General features: G+C 43.4%; 1 protein-coding gene across 1 annotated transcript in view; it reads right to left on the minus strand.

Annotated features, from left to right (window-relative positions):
* Window positions 1-1,517: 1,517 nt before the first annotated feature.
* Rfwd3 (ring finger and WD repeat domain 3) overlaps window positions 1,518-15,912 on the minus strand; it is a 30,854-nt gene continuing 16,459 nt past the window's right edge. The window contains exons 7-13 of the mRNA XM_021220351.2: window positions 14,551-14,665; window positions 13,590-13,818; window positions 11,896-12,046; window positions 8,465-8,641; window positions 6,658-6,872; window positions 4,756-4,967; window positions 1,518-2,822 (exon numbers count right to left, since the gene is read on the minus strand). Of these exons, the coding sequence (XP_021076010.1) occupies window positions 2,679-2,822; window positions 4,756-4,967; window positions 6,658-6,872; window positions 8,465-8,641; window positions 11,896-12,046; window positions 13,590-13,818; window positions 14,551-14,665 (1,243 nt within the window). The 3' untranslated portion in view covers window positions 1,518-2,678. The remainder of the gene's footprint in view (window positions 2,823-4,755; window positions 4,968-6,657; window positions 6,873-8,464; window positions 8,642-11,895; window positions 12,047-13,589; window positions 13,819-14,550; window positions 14,666-15,912) is intronic.

Below are 15,912 nucleotides of genomic sequence, written 5' to 3' on the forward strand. Positions count from 1 at the left end.
AAAAAAAAAAAAAAAAAAGCAATAACAGCAAGCCACCAAGCAGGGAAGTCTGAGGAATCTATCCAAAAAGAAATGGCAGCTGGAGCCTCAGCAGTTTAGATAAAATATTTACACTGGGCACAGTGGAACACACCTGTAATCTCTGCACTTGGAAGGTATAGGTAAGCAAGAAGCAAGGCCAGACTTTCCTACATAAGAAGTTAAAGTACTTGAGACTCAAAGATGGCTAGTTAAATAAGTGTTTACTTAGCTCTAGGGACCGTCCTGTGTAACTCATATCCAGCACTAGATGACACGGAGCATCTCCTAGGGTAGGACTCTGCCGCTGCCTTTCCCAAGAGGCAGGGATATTCCTCCTGCCTCTAGTGAACAGGCAGAAGACACTGGGAAGGCACTTTACAGATTCTTTATTTTGTTAACATTAAAACAAACGTTGAAACACACACAGCACAGCAGATATTCAGAAATCCCAATGCCCCATGACAAGACTTAAAACAAAACAGGTCTTGCTGGTGTTAAGACTAGAGTCCAGGTTTAGAGATGAAGTTTCTTGCAAGTACGGGTAAGGTTGTCTTTGGTCCATCGGTCCATAATGTGAATCTGCTTCCAAAACACAGATTTGGGTTTCTAATACAGCTCAGTGGTAGAGCAAAAACCTTAACCAGGTTGAGGTCCGGGCACTCCCCTACCCCAATCCAAATTTATTGTGGAAATGCAAAAACTGGCAAGGCTTGCTATTTAGCTTAGCTTCTGAGACAGCAAAGTCCCCTCAGTCAGCCTTAAATGTTCTTCAGGCAAGTCCTACCCTAACCCCGCCCCAGACCAACCTGACTCCCATAGCTTTCTTCGTGGCCATCTGCTGAAGTTAGTTGAATTTTATTTAATTTAAATCCTATTATGAAACTGAAGCTCCAGGCCCAAGCAGCTACTCTTAATCATCAATCTAGCAAAAGCATCTGGGGGAAGAAAGGGAGAGAAGGCGGACTTTTCTCTAAGCTGTGGAAGCTAACGTATTTCTTTTGCCTCCTCCCACCCCCACCCCCTTAAGACAGGGATTCTCAGTGTTAAAGCTTTTGGCTGTTCAGAACCCACTTTGTAGTGAGGGTGGCCTTGAACTCACAGGGATCCACCTGTTTCTGCCTTCAACATGCATGGACCAAAGGCATGTACCACCTCAACTGGTTGGAAGCTGACATTTTTAAGTTTTAAAAACAAAACAAGTTACACATCTTCAAATAGAAGATTTCATTAAGCAGATACAGTCACAACTTGGAATCCTGGGAAAATTAACAATTTTCCCTTAATAATCCCTTGCTGGCAGTAAAGGTCCCCAAAAGAGCTGAGTTTGATAGGCATGAAAGAACTTTTTTTTTTTAAAAAAAAAAAAGATTTATTTATTATGTGTAAGTACACTGCAGCTGTCCCCATACACTCCAGAAGAGGGCGTCAGATCTTGCCATGGATGGTTGTGAGCCACCATGGGGTCACTGGGATCCAAACTCTGGAAGACCTCTGGAAGAGCAGCTGGCGCTCTCAACCGCTGAGTCATCTCTCCAGCCCATGAAAGAACTTTTATTAAAAAAGATAGTGCTTCATCAAAGAACATCTGAGAGAATCAGACATGTCGCCTATACCTTGAGACAAGGTGTCTTAGGGGCAGTGGCTTAGTGGAGTAACCTAAGGCAAAGTAGACGAATATAACCTGAGCATACCTCTAAAGTCGGGACCACCAGAATGGAAATTTCTGCGTGTCTTCCTTTTTGTCATCCACAGGTCTGTAGCCACTATTACCTTCCTGAGAATAACCACTTCATTTTCAGAAAAAAGTAGAACGGGGGGGGGGGTGTCTTTACTTGGGAATTATCTATACTTCAGCACTGACTTTGGGGGGTGAAGGGGAGTAAAAGCCCCCGAGTATCTCAAGCTAACTAGAAAAATCCAAGTCTTTAACAACTGCCCAAACACCTCTCCCCTTTCCTCCCCGCTCACACTGCAATGAACTCACTGCACAGAGCTTAAAGCTATGCCTTTCATATGGCTAGCTAGTCAGCCACTTCCATCATCGGACTTACCAACATTCTAGTAGGCATGGATACCTGGGATGTAACTTGTTGCCACAAAGCGTACCACACAGAAGTACCAGACACTGGGGGCAGACAGTGGTGCAGGGGTATAGGCGAAATCAAGTCACTGAAAGGTTATGAGCATTCAGACTTGGAAATAGGTCAAATTCTACACAAGATATTAATGGTGCCCTTTATGCTTAGTGGAAGACTCTCTCGTGTATCTTTTGCATCTAAGAAGCAAGGCAGACCTTTCGTGTACCACTTTTAAGCCAATTAGCCTACCTGACAACACAATTTAGGTTGGTTGGTTATCACAACCCCAAAAGGCTTGGTGCATACTCATATCCTATACAGCAGTTGAGAGGGACTGTAAGATCCTATAGAATTTAAGTCAAGAAATTTCCAGGTAAGATTCCCAAGGGAACTCATTTGGTGCCAACCGCACACACAATCCTGGTGTCTCAGTGATACACGACCACACTAATCCAATGAACCATGATCCAGACGCTCCAATTCCAGCATGTAAACAGGTTTCTTTGCTCAGGATTACTAGGTGCTAAATCAATGCAACGTTAACTAGCAGCAGCGTGTCTGCAAGACTCAAGGCCACGCTCACTCCCACTTGTACATATGGACAGTCTTCTCCGTTAAGGTGGCCAGATAGCTGTTCTGATTCGTTTCAAATGGGCAGATGTCCAGGACAGGCTCATCAGTCTTCAGGTTCTGCAGCAACAAGCCACTGCCAGCATTCCACAACTGAAAAACAAAACAGAACAAAACAAACAAAACAAAACAAAAAAAAAACAAAAAAACAAAAAACAAAAACATGCAGAAATAGAGGTCAATGGGTAGTCAGGCCAGGTGGGGAATAACTGTCTCTAACCACAACACTCTACAAAAACAGCACACACCAGGCTGGCTTGAAAAGCAAGCCAAGACCTCATTTCTTTCATTTAAGTGCCAGAAGTCTTGTCTTCTAAATAATGTCCCTTCTAGAGACAGAAAAGTCGGTAAGACAAGGCCACCATCTCTGTCCTCATGGAACATAAATTTATTTTAATTATGTGCGACTATGTGGGATACCCATGGAAGAATGGGATCTTCTGGAGCTGAAATAGCAGCTGGCTATGAGCCACCCAATTCAGGTGTTGGGAACCAAACTTGGATTCTCTGAAGGAGGAGTACACACCTTCCTAACTGCTGAGCCATCTCTCCAGCCATGGAACACACATCCCAACAAGTGTTTTATTTTCTAAAAGTTTTATTACAAGAACCATTGTAGGCCGGGCAGCGGTGGCGCATGCCTTTAATCCCAGAATTTGGGAGGCAGAGGCAGGCGAATTTCTGAGTTCGAGGCCAGCCTGGTCTGCAGAGTGAGTTCCAGGACAGCCAGGGCTACACAGAGAAACCCTATCTTAAAAAAAACCCCAAAAAACATTGTAAAGTATCAAGAACAGGGCAGGTGAGGTGGTGGCACAGTGAGAAGGCATTTGCTGTGTGAGCCTACTGAGCTAGACATCCGAACCCCAGGTAAAGGTGGGAGGAGAGCAAAGTCTACGCACTTGTTCCTTGACTTCTACTCGTGCGGTGTAGTACAGACTCACCATCCCCGACATTACAAGATAAAGTTTTAGAAACCTTAGGTATGTCAGGCATGCCTTTAACCCCAGCATTCAGAAGGCAGGTTACCATTATGAGTTTGAGGCTAGCAAGATCTAGATAGTGTACAATGAGACCCTGTTTCAAAAGTATTTTCCTTCTCTCTCTCTCTCTCTCTCTCTCTCTCTCTCTCTCTCTCTCTCTCTCTCTCTCTCTCTCTTTCTTTCTTTCTTTCTTTTTCCCTTTGGTTTTTCGAGACAGGGTTTCTCTGTAGTATAGACCAGGCTGGCCTCGAACACAGAAATCCGCCTGCCTCTGCCTCCCAAGTGCCGGGATTAAAGGCGTGTGCCACCATTGCCCGGCTAAAAGTAAAAAAAGGGCATGGATAGGGGAGGGGGCAAGAGGGAGGGACTGGAAGAAGGAGGGAGAAGTTGCAATTGGGATGTAAAGTAAACAAATAGTTAAAAAGAAGAAACAGCAAAAATGGTATAATAAACCATCTTTTTTTTTGAGACAGGATCCAGAATGGAGCCCTGGGTGAACTGAAACTCACTATGTAAGCCACTCTGTCTGACTCTGCCTCACCTCCCAAGTGCTGGGACTACAGGTAATGTGCTGCCTTGATTGGTTTTTTACATGCATACTAGGGATCTGAACTCAGGCCTTCATGCTAACTTGGCAAATATTTTACATTTTACCAAATGAGTCATTTTCCCAGCTTCCATAAGTAAACTTTGAGATATTTTAGTAATCCTGCTTTCTTCCCTTTACTTGCATTATTTTTTCATATTGTTTAACATCTATGGTGCAATCACTACATATCGGGGTAGTCTTTGTGCATACACATGTATATATTTATATATGTGTGCCCCTGCCTTTATATATGTGTGCATTTGCAAACTACAAGAGAATATGGGGTGAGGGGGTCTTCTGGACTCGCTTTCTGTCTTATTACTTTAGTCCGGTGTGGTGGAGTCTGTGACCAACTCCCTCATATATGCCATTATGCTTCATAGAGGCAAGTGCCTTACAACTGGACTTGGCCCTCAAACTCCACACTATTTTAAATTATAAACTGCAGCAGGCTCACCAGCGTGGACTGTGATGCTTCATCCCCAGTACAGACTAGGACATCGCCATTACTCTCTGGGCTTTGGAAGATGGCACTTTTGGTCAACAGCTTGCAAGTGGGTCCCCCAAGGAATGTTTGCACAGGAAGGCAGGAACAGACCGGCTCTCCAGCATCATCCAGTTTATAAGACATCTCCAATAGCACAGTTCGTACGGTGTTATGGCTTTTATCTATGAGGCAGAGAATCAGTGTTAGCTCATGGAGGTGAAGCAAAAGAAATTAAGTATCTGAACCTCAGATATTTTCAACCTACTTGAGTAGAAAAGCTAAATACATTAAAACCCAAACTCCTCACAACAAATACAGCAATGCAGCACGCATGGAATCCTGAAGCCTGGGCTAGGATGAAGGAGCAGCAGGCTTTTCCTACTAGAGTAACAACTCCAAGAATGCACTGGTTGTATAAAATCACTGCACCCTTTGAGACCTGGGGAATTTATTGTTCAAGTGTCCTAATGGTATTTTTCCTTCTTCCACTGAGGACTCCATTAGCTAGTTATCAGAAAAGTAGAGTTATATCTGAGATACATTTGAGAGACAGATAAAGACAGGAAAACAAAATGGGACCCCAAGCTTTCTACGTAAGTCACAGCATGATTTGGTAAGAGCCAAAAGGCCAGAAGCAGCAATTCAGTTTCCCAGACAAAACAAACCCGCAATGGTAACCTGTTTACAAATGGGCATTCTGATGATCAATCTGACCAACAAACTTAAACAATCTACCTGACTGTCATATATCTGATTACTAGAGTGGATTCCTTAGAACCCATTTTTAGTGCTGACGTAAATCAGTGGACACAGATGCTGCTCCACTAGCCAGGCATGGTGACACGCTATCAGGCTGTTTCTAATCCCTTTTCTTAGATGAAGTGAGGGGCAGACGAGAGAAGTCTGAAGTTGAAGTTGAATGGATTCTTTTCCCTGGAGCTTTAAGTAGTAAACTTGCTTTGGTTATCTGTGAGTTATGCTGCCTGTGACTCACCTGAACCTATTTTCTGATCCGGTTGGGGCTCTCTCAGACAGTACCTGTCTAGGTAGGAAAAAACTGGACTCAGGCCAGGCAAGAGTCACAAGGGTGCCTGCCAGGATAAACAAATGTCCTGGAAGAGAGGCACCTATTTACAGGTCAGAACTTAAGGTACAAGGTGCTTGACAGGACAAAGATATTTCTTGTCAACAGTACACCAAAGCCAACCATCACTAAATACCTGGATCCCGTAAGGGCCGGGCTACAGTTCATGCCATTCTCAAAGACCTCAAGGCCAAGGTAAAGGGGCAAACCCTCACAAAACTGACCACCAGGGACAGATTCTCCTCTTTAAGTATGAACAAAACAAGCCTGTAAATAGCTGCTCAGAGTTCTGTCCACAGATTTGGAGGCAGTAGAGTTGAGCTGCCTAGATAGTTCCACAAAACCATGCTGTCCGTCTTAACTTTATTGGACTCAAATACGGAGCAACTAAAACCCTGATCAGGTATCAGGCTGTTTCCAACTGGGGCCTTTTCTTAGGTGAAGTGGGGGCATATGACAGTGGACTGAGGTGATGAGATGGCCTCAAGGGTAGGCCACCTCATCCTATCACTGTTGTTAGATACATCGGATCCTGGAGTGGTTAATTCACTTCCAGAAACACATGGCAGGAAGCTTTCAAATATACAGGGTAGGGAAGCACGCTCTGTGAAGGAAACAGGAGCCACCATCTTCACTGTAGTACCAAGAAGTGCAGCATAGCCTGTCTGCCTTAGAGAGGCTGAGCAAAGCCACCTGGTCTCTTCTTACCTGTACCTCCTCCCCATCCCTCTACCCCTCCCACTCCCAACCACCAAAATAGCAGGCCCATAAGAACTTTCAGAACTCACCAGGTCTGTAAGTCACAAGACAGTGTCGGGTGCTGCTCTCTGTCTGAAAGTCTACAAAGCCCCCTGGCTCCAAGGACAGCACATGAGGCTTATGACAAAAGTCTGTTTTTAGCTCCCAGAAGGAGGCATTCTCCAAGGTTCCAGCCAGCACCCCACCATAAGGAAATGCAGCCACTGCAGCTCTGGGTAAATATGACAGGGATACCAGAGGGCATCTGAAGGCAAAAAAGGAAATCATGACATACATTCCAAATCCAACACTCTGACTGCTCCAGACCTCATGACCAGAGGACCTGGGCCCCATTCCCAACTCAACACAAGTCAAACAAACAGAAGGATAAGGATCCTCCTGCACCCTCTAAAAAGGAAATACATATAATATTCTGCACCTTCTTTCAACACAGCTGGGATTCAAACCCAGGACAAGTGGCTGAGTTGCACATTTAACACATCAAAGTGGACCTGGCCTCCAGGTTTTCCCAGCATCCTTCAATCCCTACCTGGTTCTCCCAGCATCTCAGTCCCTACCCTCAACTCTGAGCTTGCAGCCCAGGGGCTTGCCCTCCCCTCCCCCATGGGTTTTCTCCCATATAACACATCTCCCCACATCTCTTCTCCCTTCTTTGTGTGCATGCTTTCTCTCTCTTCACACTTCCCTCTGTCTTTCCCCATGGGGACTTCACTGGCTTCATTCCTTTGTCAACAGTGAGCTCGCCCAAAAGTGGTTTCCCAACAAATATGTCTTTATATATATGCTAATCTGGCTTGAATTGGCTCATTTCACGGAAATAACTTATCCAATAGGATACATCAGATGCTCCCAAAGAAAAACCCTGTAGCAGGCTGGAGAGGTGGTCAGTGGTTAAGAGCAGTGGCTGTTCTCCTCCCCATGACGGGGGATTCAATTCCCAATACCCACACAGCACACTTACAACTGTCTGTAAGTCCATCTAGCTCCAGGAAAAAATACCAAAGTATATAAAATTTAAAAAGAAAACCCTGTAACAAAAACAGAGCCTAAAAGCAAACCATACTTTAACAACAACAAAAAAAGAACGATTTTTCTTGTTCTGTTGTTTTTTGAAATATAATTTCTCTATGGAACCTTGGCTGTCCTGGAACTGGCTCTGCATACCAGACTGGCCTTAAATTCGCAGAGATCTACCTCCCTAGGATTAAAGGTGTGTGCTTCCACCATTGGCAGGCCAAACAAAACAAAACAAAACAAAACAAAACAAAACAAAACCAAAAAAACCCCCCAAAAACCAAACCAACCTCTCCTTTTCTCCCCTTCAAGACAGGGTAGCCCTAGCCCTGTCCTGGCTATCCTGGAACCTGCTATCCTCCAATATTAGCTTGTCTCTACCTTCTGAGTGTTGTGTGAGATTAAAAGTGTGCACCACAATGCCTGGCTTTGGTTAACTTCTACCAGTATATGATCAACACTATATGCTAAGACACCTTTCACAAACACCATCCTACAGACCACATTCCTATGAATTTGATTATGCGCAGTTATCCAAGCAAAACCATTCTCTCTTTTTCTTTTTCTTGTCTTTTTTTTTTTATTGAGACAGGGTTTCTCTGTATAGCCCTGACTGTCCTGGAACTCACAGAGATCGGCCTGCCTCCCCACTGCTGGGAATAAAGGTGTGCACCTCAAAATTCTACTGACTCTGAAGTGAAGTGACAAAGTACCAGACCTTAGATTGCTGGTCAACTGTGGATATGCTCTAAGCATGAGAACTAATACAGCAGCAATCTATTAAGAACGCTGTGACCTGCATAAAGATAGAGTTCTTCCTACCTGGCTTTCTGAGGAACTAATTCCTGAATATAGGTGTTTGTGTTCCGTAAGTCATAGATCAGAATTGAACCACTGGCCAGTCCAGCATAGACATAATTGTTTTCATCCAGACACCAGCAGCAGCTCCAGACAGGACGCCCAGTGTTGTAAGTCTGCACCACCGTATTTGTTTCTAGGCTGTGGAGTTAGAAGAGATCATTACCACTATCTATTAAGAAAATCATGTACATAACGGTGATATTCAATAATAAAACATTTCACAAAACTGTATTTTCTTTCTCTGTAGTTAACTGTAGTTAATTGTCTCAGCAAACAATGCAAGACAGTAAAAACTGTAAGGAAAACCAAAACTCTAATCCAATCACCCAGATGTATCCATTAACAATGCAGCCCTCCACCAGGCATGGTGGCGCACGCAGGCCTTTAATCCCAGCACTCGGGAGGCAGAGGCAGGCGGATTTCTGAGTTCGAGGCCAGCCTGGTCTACAGAGTGAGCTCCAGGACAGCCAGGGCTACACAGAGAAACCCTGTCTCGAAAAAAAACAAAACAAAACAATGCAGCCCCCCCCCACCCCACCCCAGACCTTTTGAGATGCTAGGCAGTGAACCTAGGGCTAATGGTAGGCAAGCATTTCATCACTGAGCAACATCTCTAGATTCTCCTTACCCCTACTGTTGTTTTGATACAGGGTCTCACTGCTTAGCCCTGGCTGGCCTAGAACTCGGTAAGTAGACCCGACTAGCCTTGAACAGGGATCTTCCTGCTCTTGCTTCCCAAGTGCTTAGGTCAAAGGCATAAGCCACCCTGTCTGCTGCCTGATAACTATTTTTTAAATTCTAAAATTATTATTTTTAATAAGTATAGGGTGTTTTGCCCACATGCAACCCTGTGTACTATGAGTACCTTTCCTGAGGACAGAGGGTTTCAGACCTCCTAGAACTGGAGTTAAGACAGTGGAAAGCTGCCATGCATGTGTCTGCTGGGTACTGAACACAGGTCCTCACAAAGGGCAGCCAGTGTTTATAACTACCAAGCCACTTCTCCTATCCCCTATCCTCTGAAGAGCAAGCTCTCTCTACCACTGAGTTATCTCTTGAGTGCCCATTCCCACCCTCATAAAAAATAGTGTGTATGTCTATGTCTATTAAGTATATGTGCACAATGTGAATGTGAAGTTCCAAAGACAACAATGTGGAGCAGTAAGTGCTTTGATTTTTAGCAGAGTATGCTCTGGGGTTCCTCTTGCCACTGTCTCCTAACTACCTCACTTGACTTTGTTTTTGTTTTATTTTTTGCTTGTTTTGATTAAATCGCCCTCTCCACTCAGCATCTGTAGCATACAGAATACAGTTTCAGTTATGCTGAAAATTGGGTAAATTAACGTCTTCATGGCGCCAAGGACTGAACTCAGAATACCGTGCTTATCAGCCGCGTGGTCTACAACTGAGTCATACATCTCCACCCTTAGAGATTGAAGATTATTTGTTCTTTGACACAGAGTCTCTCTGTGTAGCCTTGGCTGTCCATGAACTCACTCTGCAGACCAGGTTGTCCTCGGACTCACAGAGATCCACCTGCCTCTGCCATAAAGGCGAGTATCCCTACTGCCCAACTTAAAGAATTCTTAAGAGTGAAAAGGAGGGCTGGTGAGATGGCTCAGCAGGTAAGAGCACTGACTGCTCTTCCGAAGGTCCTGATTTCAAATCCCAGCAACCACATGGTGGCTTACAGCCACCCATAATGAGATCTAAAGCCCTCTTCTAGTGTGTCTGAAGTCAGCTACAGTGTACTTATATATAATAATAAATAAATCTTAAAAAAAAAAAAAAGAGTGAAAAGGAGCCTGGTAGTGGTGGCCCACACCTGTAATCCTAGCACTCGGGAGGCAGAGGCAGGTGGATTTCTGAGTTCAAGGCCAGCCTAGTCTACAGAGTGAGTTCCAGGACAGCCAGGGCTACACAGAGAAACCTTGTCTTGGAAAAAAGAAGAAAAGAAAAAAAAAAAAAAAGAGTGAAAAGGAGTAGGAAGGTAGTTCTAGAAGAACAGATTACACTTAGGTCTGGTTTATATTACTAATTATCCTCCTGGGGACAGACCTGGAATAAGATGTCATTGCAATTCTATGAGGAAACAATGATCTCCCCACACTGCCATCCCAACATCTATACAACACTGCTCTCATTCAAATAGTTTAATAATAAACTTTTAAAATGAAGAGATGTGTTAGTGATCAACAGCGCCTGTTTTTGTTTTTAAAGATTTATTTATGATATGTAAGTACACTGTAGCTGTCTTCAGACACTCCAGAAGTAGTCAGATCTCATCACATATGGTTGTGAGCCACCATGTGGGTGCTGGGACTTGAACTCAGGACCTTCGGAAGAGCAGTCAGTGCTCTTACCCGCTGAGCCATCTCTCCGTGCCTGCTCAATCCCTAGCACTCACATGGAGACTATCAACTATCTGGGTCTCCAGTTCAGTTCCGGAGGACCTGATGCTCTCTTCTTGACTCTACAAGTACTACCTGCAGGTGGTACACAGTAGACGTGAGGGGAAAAACAAACAAACAAACAAACAAACCACGCGCACACACACACTTCTTCTAAATGGAATTTTAAAGAGTTAGGGTAGCCCAGCCTTTGTTGCAGGCCTAAAATACCAGCTATTCAAAAGGAAGAACAATTACAAGGTCAGGGCCAGTCTAGGTAAATTACTAAGAGCCTCAGAGTAAAAAATAAAAATGACATGGACAGAGCTATGATAGAATGCTGATTATTTCAGACCCAGGCTCAATCTGAAGTACTGTAAAAACCAACAAACACAATTCAGGTTACCTCACATTTACTTAGTGACCTGCTAAGTCGCCTTTAAAAAAATTTTTTTTTTTCCTTTTTTCTCCAGTCTCATGCATCTTGGGTTGACCTTAGTCCCAATCCTTGTGTCTCTACCTTTCAGGGGCTGGAATTACAGGTACCTGCTACCACAACCCCCCAATTTTATGTCTACTTTTCTGTTTTTGTTTTTAGACAGGGTCTAACTCTGTAGTTCAAGTTGTCCTGGAATTCATTAAGTAGTCCAGGCTAACCTCAAACACATGGTAACCCTCATGCCCGTCAGGAACCTGAGTGCTAGGATTACAGGTGTCAGTCACTACACGGGGGTTGAAGACTTTGATTTTATTCATTTATTTATTTTGAGATGGTCTAGCTATATAGCTCTGGTTGTCCTAGAACTCACTATAGGTCAGCCTAAAACTTGTAACAGCTCTGCCTGCCTCTTGAGGCTGAGTTTAGAGGTATGTGTCTGGCTGCTTACATACTTATAAAAGAAGACAATGCCTCAGTTCAATAAGAGAACTAAGTGCATCCTAACACTAAGACTAATTTGATGCAGGGTGGCCCAGGCCCCATCTTTCCCATGACCCCCTTACCTTGTCAGTTTAATAGTGCAGTCAAGGGAGGCAGACAGGAGCAAGCCTTTGGACTGACTGCTGAAAGATAATCCACGAATCTCCTTGCTGTGCATAGGAATATACTGACTGCTCTTCATGTTGGCAGTACTCAACATCTTAACACCAAATCCTACCAAAGAAGAAAATTAAAACAAGACATAAAAATAAATCACGGCAAATAGAATGGTCTTTTAAAGTAATTAGCACCTTTCAAAAGAGATTTGCTTACCTTTCTTGGAATCCAAGTCCCTAGGAAACAGCTAGTCATATAATGACAATGAATATTTCCTAAAGTTATACTTTTTTTTTTTTTTTGAAACAGTGTTTTTCTGTGTGGCCCTGGCTGTCCTGGAACTTGCTCTGTAGACCAGGCTGACCTCGAACTCAGAGATCTGCCTGCCTTTGCCTCAAGTGCTGGGATCAAAGGCCTGTGTCACCATGACAAGAAGCACCTCAGGGTTATACTTTAACACTCAGCAATAAACTGTTAGTTTACATAAAAGTTCTAGAAGGTGCACTGATGAAAGGCAGATCAGTGGCTGCCTGTGAGTGAGTAGAAGGGGAAAGGATAGACAAAAGACATTACACTTTTATATGATTTAATTTTATGACACTTGTAATTTAGTAAAGCTATTGAGACAGGTGGGCATGGTAGGATATAACTACAATTCAAGCATTATTAAAAGTTCAAAGCCAGAGTGGTCTATATAGTAAAACCTAGTCTCAAAGAGTTGTTTGGACAAATATCAAACATACTATCTACAAAAAGAGGCAATTCAAGACTCAAGGACAACAGCAATAAAGAACAGAGAGACAGGGACTGGAAAAACTCAGATGTTAAGTTTTACTTAAGATTCATTTATAGTTATGCTTTGCCTACATGAATGATGGACACCATGGGCCCTCAGGGGGCCAGAAAAAGGGTGGCAATAAAAGCAATATTTATAGAAGCTTTTTTTTATTTTTTGTTTTTTGTTTTTTTCTTTTTTTTTTTGAGACAGGGTTTCTCTGTATAGCCCGGGCTGACCTAGAACTCACTTTGTAAACCAGGCTGGTCTTGAACTCAGAAATCCACCTGCCTCTGCCTCCCAAGTGCTGGGATTAAAGGCGTGTGCCACACACCTGGTGGGAGATTTTTTTTTTTTTTTTAAAGAATGACAGAGGGCTATGTAGTGATTAAAGAACTACTTGTAGCTGAAAGAGACATTTTCTATTTGCTCGAAACAGGAACAGGATCTCACTGTGTAGACCACAGTGGCCTAACTTCTGCCTCAGCCTCCAGAATGCTGCCACTACAGATGTGACAGCAGACCCAGCTATTAAAGATATGGTCTTTTGTTTTGAGACAGGGTCTCCTTATGTCGCCCAACTTTCTTGGAACTTGCTACATAGAACAGGCTGGTCTGGCCTGGAACTCAGAGATCTGTCCATGCCTGTCTCTTAGGTGCTGGGATTAAAGGCATGTGCCAACATGCCAAGCTATGAAAGGCATCTTTGTAGCACCTGGAGCATTTGCATTAAACTAACAGACAGACAGCAAACAGACAGAGAGACAAACAAAAGTGAGTTGGTAGCTTGTTACCAGTACTTAATACCACTGAGTCCAAGATCCTTCAGAAAGGGAAGAGAATGAGGTAATAGGTAACGATGATCTCAGAGACGGAGTTCTTTACCTGGAAGAAAGGAGGCCTGAGGGGAGGGCTGGGAGGCCACCAGGCAGCTCAGACCAGCACAATAGGCCAGGATTCGGCATTTTCCTGTCTGAGATATGGTGAAGGTCTTTTCTGAGCTGTATTTGCCTGGGCTCTGGCTGGAGGATAGGCACCTCCCGCAAAGTCCTTTCGAGCCACTGGACTGCTGCACAGCTGAGTTCTGATGCCGCACAACAAACTTTTCCAAGTCCTACAACGTAAAAGATGTAAGTGAACGCTTCCCCTCCTCTTTGGGTTTCTTTCTTCTTTTTTTTTTTTTGTTTTTGTCCTCCCCTCTACCCCCCAAGACAGGGTTTCTCTGTGTAGCCCTGGCTTTACTGGAATTTACTCCATTGACCAAGCTGGCCTCAAACTCACAGAAATCTGCCTACCTCTGCCTCCCAACTGCTAGGATGGAAGGTGTGCGTCCCCACCACCCAGCGAGAATGATTTCTTGATTGGATAAAAGATTTCTTGCCAGCTGGGCGGGGTGGCGCACTCCTTTAATCCCAGCACTCGGGAGGCAGAGGCAGGTGGATTTCTGAATTCTTGGCCAGCCTGGTCTACAGAGTGAGTTCCAGGACAGCCAGGGCTACACAGAGAAACCCTGTCTCAAAAAACAAAAACAAAAACAAACAAACAAAAAAAGATTTCTTGCCATTCATGAAAATGACACCATGACTCTCAACTGAATTTCAGAGTAACTGAAACTTAGTACCAAGCAACTGAACTAAAGAATGCAGAGATTTATTAAATATTAGGGTAAAGAAATCTTTAATAGTTGCTATGTGTCTGAAGCCCTCACAGAACTTACATAAGCATGGGTTTGGGGTAAATGTCCTATCATTGAGATAAATCTAAGTAATATTTAGGGTCTTCTTAAACTGCCCTTCTTTTTAATTCTGATTCCAGAAGTTTTCTGAATTAGGAAGGACAAACTCACCTGGACACGGCTACTGAGTTTAGTGCATTTATCAATAAGGACCTGAAGCTGGAGCCGGCACTGGGCAGATTCTAACTCGGCCTGCTTCCTGAGCATTTGCTCATTCTGTAAGTCACTAGAAGGGAAAAGCCAGGGACAGAGGAGGATTAGGAAAGCTACAGAAGACTTCCCAGCAAGCCGACAGAGTAGTTCACATTGTGATATACACACTTTACTATAGGACGTCATTGCAGTTTAATAAAGCACAAAATAATCTCTTTAGTAGCATGTGGGGCTAAACAGCCAGCCCACTGAGGTTAAAAGCAAGCAATGGACGCCAGAAATAGGACTTCTACTACAGAATGGAGACTAAAAATAGCATAGGAAAATGAACGAGAGAACCAATTCACTGCTTTGAGCTAAGGCAAATTATAAAAGATTAAACTTGAAAGATAAAAAAAAAACAAGATTATCTATTGGAGTAAGAGAAAAATCAACTAATATTGGTTATCACAAAGTATGCAAACTAAATAGCAATCAAGTTAACAGTGCTAAAGAGGCTAAAGCTTTAAAAGACAAGGAAGTTTACATGAGCAAATGCTAACAAAAGGCCAATTAGAGTAAACGAAAAATGCATGAATAGGTACAAAAAATAACATTACACAACCATAAATTTGCATACACTTAGAGGTAATTTCAAAATAGGAAACACAAAAGCAAGAACAATATTCCACTTGACTGAAACAGCAGAGAAAACGATATGAAAGCCGCAATGACAAGTCTCTCCTCATTTATTTATGAGAAATTCAAGTGAGCCAGAAAATGGTGCATACGCTTATAATACTACTAACTAAGGAGAGCCTGAGGGAGGGGGAATCACTTAAGCTTAGAAACTTAAGAGTCATTCCTGGGCGACAGAGACTTTAGTTTAAAGAAAAGACAACAGAAGAAACACTATATTAAAAGGGCTGGAGTGATGGTTCAGCGGTTAGGAGCACCAACTGCTCTTCAGAAGTCCTGAGTTCAATTCCCAGCAACCACATGGTGGCTCACAACCATCTGTAATGGGATCGGATGCCCTCCTCTTGTGTGCCTAAAGACGCCAATGTACTCACATAAAACAAACAAATGAGTCTTTTTTTTTTTTAAAGATTTATTTATTTATTATATGTAAGTACACTGTAGCTGTCTTCAGACACACCCAAAGAGGGGGTCCGATCATGTTACAGATGGTTGTGAGCCACCATGTGGTTGCTGGGATTTGAACTCTGGACCTTTGGAAGAGCAGTCAGGTGCTCTTACCCACTGAGCCATCTCACCAGCCCCAAGAGTAAGTCTTTAAAAATAAAAAAAAAGAAGGCTGGAGAGATGGTTCAGCAATGA

The sequence above is a fragment of the Mus pahari genome, chromosome 20 (genome assembly GCF_900095145.1).
Source record: "Mus pahari chromosome 20, PAHARI_EIJ_v1.1, whole genome shotgun sequence".
NCBI lineage: Eukaryota > Metazoa > Chordata > Mammalia > Rodentia > Muridae > Mus > Mus pahari.